The following is a 7,203-nucleotide window of genomic DNA, read 5'->3' as shown; positions in this document are numbered from 1 at the left end:
GACAATGGGATTAGCAACATGTAGTTGTAATGATAAGACAGGGACCCTAACAACAAATCGTATGATAGTTGTAAAGTGCATATTCCAGAATACAGGGGGCAATGAAACGAAGCTTCTCATATGTTGTATTATCGTTGATTTCACACTTCAAATGCCTCCGAGTGAATAAAGTAAGCGAAGTTTGTTAATTAACTAAGCCCGCTAGCGATGGACCACGGCCCTTCCGATAGCAGTGGAACAGATGATGATATTCCCCCACCTCATGAGAATCGAGAAGCAAGAGGAGGGGGTCGAGTGGTTCAAAATGGGAGAGTTTCTGTTGGATCACTTTTGTATGAGAGAGTTGAGTTTGACATGGAGTCTCAGATTCACCAGTTGGAACAAGAAGCATACAGTGCTGTTCTGCGAGCTTTCATTGGACAATCTGATACGTTTTCTTGGGATAAAGAGGGACTGATTTCTGATTTGAGGAAAGAACTTAGAGTTTTAGATATGGACCACAGGGAACTTCTTGGGAAAGTTAATGCAGATGAAGTACTGAGACATATAAGGGAATACCGAAAAGGCAATTTTACTCTACATAATTTTACAAAAAAACGCTGCATGTTCTTTCCAGAAACGTGTTCCTACAGTTTTAGCAACTTGTAAAAGGCAAAAAACTACACCTGTGACAACCTCTTTACCTCCACATGTTCTACCACGCACTGTACATACACTGTTGGAAACAGCAGGAAAAAAAAGTGCCCAGTGGAGCTCGGGAAAAGAAATCCAAAGTGATATCTTCAGGAGATATTCGATGTGAGGATTACAGGACTTTAGAGATTGGTCAAGGAGAAGCCAGGCGAGGTGAAAAAAGGTTAGCTGATCCTATTGGTCCAGTTTTACCATCTAATAGAGGGAGAGCACTTCCAAAGGGCCAGAGTTCAAAGGGCTATGGATCTTCTCAAAATGGTACACGCAACAAGGAACCTGTTAGTATTGAGTTACGGGAGACTGACAAGCTTATCAAGGAGGTGGAAAGGGTCTTTAGAGGTGATCATCTTGATCCTACCAATGTAGAGAATGCTAAGGCGGCACTAAAAGAGCACGAGCAATCTCTTTTTGAGGCAATTGCACGACTTGGTGATGCATCCGATGAAGAAGATGGTCGGATGCTTCATCCTCATTCTTCCCATATATACATCAACCAAGAAAGATTGTGGTCTTCATCATATGAGAATAGAATATTGGTAGATGTTTGAGCTTCAAGGAACTCTATGTTAGTGCTTGATAAAACTATTTGTTGGGAAGCTCCTATGTTCAATATGAGGATGGAAGAGGATGATGTTCTGCTCAATATGCCTGCCAAGCATTCCTGTGGGAAAGGGCACAGTGATTTTTTAATGAGAGGGTCGTCAGATGCAGAATTTCCATCTCAAGGTTTCAAATGTTCCGGTATCTTTGGGCACGCTCTCCAGAATAAACACATTGCATATGCTGAAGCTGTATGAAAAGCATTTGGGTGGATCTTTGTCCTTCCGAAAGATATTCTGATCACAGGTTGTTTAGGTTATTTTATTATTTTGAAGATGAATCTCTTTTGCTCGATGTGGTCTGAAATGTCAATGAAAGATGCTTTATTTTAGATCTTAGCTATGTATAGAACGTCAATGGACTATGTTGCTGTCAACAGATCCGTGATTTCTTAATTCACATAATGTTGTTTATAAGTCTTGTTTCGGGATCATATGTGTTATGTGGTCATTGGATTATTTTCACTCATCTTTGGAAAAGAAATGTCAAGGGAGTTAAGTTGATGGATAATCTTACCACAGCCTCTACTCGAGAAACTCATTCACCGAGGGTCACTGCAGATAAGGATGCAGAGAGAATTTCTGAGAATTTTATTCAAGTGGAACAAAAGGACTTGTCAGTCAATGGTGAAAGTAGACCAAAAGTCCATGCATTTAAGGATGAGAATGATGATGTAGCTAGTGAGGTACACAATTATATGGATGCTCTTACTACCATGGAATCAGAAATGGAAACAGATTCGGATGGCAGAGCCAAACATGAGTTTGATTCAGATTTCAATTCAGCACATAAGGAAGCAGGATTGAAACAACAGGACAGTTACATGAGAAGGATGGTCAGTGTTCGGACCTTGCTGACGCTGAAGCTACACACTGGCAATCATTTAGCTATGAAAGGAAGACTGTGTTTTTTAAATTAAACAGCAGTTTCGTAGCGCGCTGCGAAACTGCTGTAGGTGTTGTTTTTTAACGCAGACAAACAGTTTGATAGGATGATCAGAAATTTTCAAAGGAAACATCTGAGGGACATTTAAGAGACCAAATGAAGATAGCATAGCCATTCAAATGATGACAGGTGTACCTTTGTAAAAGTGAAATGTTTTGGCTCAAGTTAAAGTTTTGATTATAAAGGCACTTTATTACCGGTCATTAGGGTTTGGAAGGAGTTGCATACGAGGAGACTTGGCTTGCACACCTGTCCATCAACGAAGCCTCCAACACATCTGGAAACATGGTGGTGCTCTACATTTTTGGGATATTAAAGAGCTGGAGACATGCTGCTACATTTTCGAATAAGTGGTGGAAGACTGGAGCCGGAAAAACAGGGGTTTTCTCCTAACATCACTGAACCATCAAAGCATTCAGCATCCAAAGCTAGTATGGGACATTGAATCCTTTTCTCAGCCATCTCGGCCAAACTAAAAGGAGACAGGTGTCAAAGAACAAGAAAGAATCATTCTACGAGGAGGATAGAATTAGAGTTATAGTTAAATTATGACTCTTTAAAATTCCAGTTTAGCACTTATTGTATTTAATGAGTTAGTTCAATAGTGGATAGGGGTAATTAGTGGCAGTCATCGAGCTCCCCTCATGCTGGAGGAGGAAGCTCAAAGTAGTTAAAGTTATGTTTCTATATATAGTTGAAACTTTTATGTAATGAGGGTTGGATATTTGAGAAAACAGAGTGTTATTTTGGCTTGTGTACAAACTCATTTTCAGTAATACAAGTGACTACTTTTCTTCTCAGGATTCATACAGTGTTTCAAATGCTCAAGATATGTGGTTTTATTTTATCCTTTATGTTTTTACAGTTGTATAGATACACAATCACTCAGAATTCACTTTGCTGCTCTGATTTCCTGTGTGTATTTGTAAGCTGAAGTTTCCATGAGATGTGTTTTGAGTATTTAAACATTACATGCCCTGACTTCTATGTATGAGTAGTGTTATAGTTTACTGAAGGATGATTAACTCCATAAGCCCAATGGAAGTCTTTGTAATGTCTGTCCAGCCAACATATTTGTTAAATTTACTTTGCAAGAGTTAGCCATCTCATCAATAGTCAAAATCAATAACCTTTTGAGAGAGCCCTCTCAGGCTAAGGAGGCTAAGCCTTAGTCAAAAGTCTGGTTTGAAATAGTTACACAGAGTCTACCTGGTCAGCAACCTTCCAGTGCTTGATTTTGTGATAACAGACTCATAGATTCTTCATTGCTGCCAAAGATAATATCATCTACATACACAACAAGTATTAGCAATTTGTCATTTTCAATTTTTATATAAAGATTGCTATCTGCTGATCCTTTTGAAAAGCCTTGTTGATGAAGATATTTGTCCAAACGATAGTACCAAGCCCTTGGAGCTTGTTTAAGACCATAGAGATCCTTTTTCAGTCTGCATACAAGATTTGGATCATTTCCAAGAATGAACCCATATGGCTACTCAATGTATACTTCTTCTTCTAAGTCTCCATTCAGAAAGGCTGATTTCACGTCCATTTGAAATAATTTGAACTTTTGAAAGCTTGAGAGAGCAAGGAACATTCGGATGGCCTCAAGTCTTGCAACAGGAGCAAAAGTCTCCTCAAAATCTATTCCTTCTTGCTGCGCATACCCTTTACAAACAAGTCTTGCCTTGTTTCTAATTACTTCCCCATTTTCATTCAACTTATTTTTGAAGACCCATTTTGTCCCTATAACATTCTTATCCTTTGGTCTAGGAACCAACTCCCAAGTGTTGTTCTTTTCGATCTTCTCAAGTTATTCATCCATTGCTTTGACCCAACCTTCATCTTTGCATGCCTCTTTTACATTTTGTGGTTCAGTGGAGGAGAGTAATGCCAAATAGCTTGAAGCTTCTGCAATTGTTCTTCTTGTTTGTACACCTGCTTCTTTCTGCCCCAAAATCTGAGATTCTGGATGATTCTTCTGAACGTACCGGGATGGAGTATTATCTTCTATCCTTATCTGTTCCTCTGGTGCTTCTTGAGGTTCTTCTTCTTCATCATTCTGTCTTTGAGGCTAGTCTTCATCTTCTTCGATATTTTCATGATTTACTTGCCTAGGAATGTATCCCTTTTCATCAACCACTACATCAATGTTGTCAACAATTCTTCCAAGTCTTTTATTGTAGCACTTATATGCTTTGCTGTGTGGAGAATAACCAAGAAGAATGCCTTCATCTGCTCTAGGTTCAAGTTTGCCAAGTTACTCATTTGTATTCTTAATATAGCATTTGCTCCCAAAGATTTTGAAGTGCTTTACCGAAGGAGTCTCACCATACCAGAGCTCATGAGGAGTTTGAGTGTTGTTCACTCGGACATTTGTTTTGTTGAGAATAACAACCGCAGCATATGCGGCTTCACCCCAGAAAGTTGCGGGAGTTCCAGACTCATCCAACATAGCACGAGCCATTTGTTGGACTGTTCTATTCATCCTTTCCACCACTCCATTTTGCTGAGGAGTTCTAGCTGTAGAGAATTCTCTTCTTATCCCATGTTCTTCACATAAATCGAAAAATTCATTTGAGGTAAACTCCCCACCTCTGTCAGACCTGAGGCACTTAATTTTGTAACCTGATTCATTTTCAACCAAGGCTTTGAAGGATTTGAATTTCTCGAATGCTTCGTCTTTGTGCTTCATAAGTCCTAACCAAACAAACCTGGAGAAATCATCAATGAATAATATCAAGTATTCTTCTCCTCGAGGTGTCCTTTTCCTAAATGGACCACATACATCTGTATGGACTATCTCAAGAGGCATGCTAGCTGATCCTTCCTTCTCTGGAAAGTTAGTTCTGGTTTGCTTTCCAAACTGACATGATTTGCATATGGTGTTGTCTGGAATTTTGATATCTGGAAGACCACGAACAGCCTGATATTTGCATGCTTTCCTTATTTGTGAAAAGCTTAGATGCCCCAACCTTCGGTGCCATAACCAGTGTTCATCATCCTTGCTCAAATAGCATTGTTGTTGTCCTTCTTCAAATATGTATATATTATTTGGAGTTCTTCTACCTTTGATCACTGTTTCACCTGTATCAAGATCACAAACATGACATCCGTTTGATCTAAATATCACCTCGGTTCCTTGATCACACATCTGGCTGACACTTAGAAGATTATGCTTCAATCCATCAACATACAAAACATTTCCAGCTTTGACCTTTTCTTTTAACTGAGCAGTGCCTTTTCCTTTTATAGCTGCAGGAGTATCATTTCCAAAAGAAACTTTCTTTCCCTTTTCTAAAGCAGAATATGATTCAAGTTTTTCTTTATCACCTGTCATATGTTTCGAACATCCACTGTCAATGTACCATAGATTTTCTTGTCCTTCTGCATAAAATGCTATCCCACATCTTTCTGTTTGTGGTTCCTTTATTCTCCATGTTCTGGTGCTTGAGGCTTGTTCCTTTGTCTGCTGAAACCTGCTCCTGCATTCAGAATCTTCATGACCAAAGTTATTGCAAATAGAACATTCAACTTCATTTTCAAGAGCCGAAAAGTTGTTATAGGTCCTTTTTGTAATCCCGATCATACTTCTTTGTTTTTGAGCTTCTCTAGTCATGATTGTTTTATATGCAACACATTGAGTTGCTTTGTGACCAAAGTTATGGCAAGAGAAACATTGCCCATTGAAGAAACTTCTGCGATTATCAAATCTACCGCCAAATGATTGTAATTTCTATTGTCATCCATTCTTGAAGCAAATTGAGAATATTTTACCTGTGGGTGTTTGTATCTTTTGTTCATCCTTAAGACAGATTTCCCCTGGTTTACCTGATAGTCTTTGTTCATTCTTGATGTAATTCGTCCCTGCTTTACCTGGTGATCTCCATTGTTATTTTGCTCATTCCTTCTTGCTGCATCAAGATAACTCTTTGAGGTGGATGCTTGAGATGTTTCTCCATTATACCCCAGACCTGTCTTGTTTAGCGGAGAACGCTGTACATTGATGATCTCATCCAGAGTTTTAGATCCTTTGACAAACTTAAGATTAATAGCCTTTGTTTTCTCAATTTCTTTTCTAAGGCCAACAATTTCACCTTCTAACTTTTCAAGATATTTTTCTTTTTCATCAATTTGAAATTGTAGAGTATCAATGATCATATTCTTTTCTTTTATACATGTCTTAAGTCTAGAAATCTCATCATAAAAACTATCCACATCTATAGCATCCATGTAATCATCATCTTCAAATGCCATTAAAATTTTATAGTCATTACCTCGTTCATCTTCATCACTATTTGATAGACCATCACTGTCTTCATGAGTGTAGTAGCTTTTCTTATTTGCATTTTGTTTCTTGTTCCATCTAGCAGGTTCCTTTCCTTTGTCAATCTTATCCTTATGAGGACATTTGGCAGCATAATGACCTACTCTTCCACAAGCAAAACATTTAAAAGGTAGCTTACCTCTGAACCTTCCAGTACCCCGTTGAAGATTTCTGACAAAATTCTTCTTCTTCTTCTGGCATGTGACTTGATTCATAGTAGTCTCCTTTGCCTGAAGCCTTAAAAGCAGCTTCTCTCCTGTTTGATGCACCTCCTTTTCTCATTTCATAAGCAGTTAGAATTCCGTGTAGCTGAGACATAGTAAGAGTTCGTAGATTTTCCTTTTCTTCTATTGCAGATACTTTAGATTCAAACTTGGGGTACATTGATCTTAGGACTTTTTCAACCACAACAGCCTCTTTTATTTCTTCACCCAAGTTTCTCATACAATTAACAATCTCATCTACCCGAAGGAAATAGTTAGCCACACTTTCATCATTATACATTCTGAGATTCTCATACTGAATCCTGAGGGTTTGAAGTTTTGCACGTTTTACCTGTTCATCTCCTTCGTAGCTCAAAACAATCTTGTCCCATATTTCTTTTGCGGATTTATATTGCATAACCTTCACGAATTCAG

At 38.5% G+C, this 7,203-nt stretch overlaps 1 protein-coding gene across 1 annotated transcript; it reads left to right on the top strand.

Moving 5' to 3' along the window:
- The first annotated feature begins 207 nt into the window (after positions 1-207).
- LOC149245129 (protein EMSY-LIKE 4-like) lies at positions 208-1,241 on the top strand. The gene is made up of 2 exons (XM_089437073.1): positions 208-534; positions 732-1,241. The coding sequence occupies exons 1-2, from the start codon at positions 208-210 to the stop codon at positions 1,239-1,241; spliced, it is 837 nt and encodes a 278-aa protein (XP_089293199.1).
- The last annotated feature ends 5,962 nt before the right edge of the window (positions 1,242-7,203 follow it).

Source organism: Pinus tabuliformis, chromosome 7 (genome assembly GCF_031772625.1).
Source record: "Pinus tabuliformis cultivar Carrire ecotype Pingquan chromosome 7, CPIR1, whole genome shotgun sequence".
Classification (NCBI taxonomy): domain Eukaryota; kingdom Viridiplantae; phylum Streptophyta; class Pinopsida; order Pinales; family Pinaceae; genus Pinus; species Pinus tabuliformis.
This window is presented reverse-complemented; position numbering and strand designations above follow the sequence as displayed.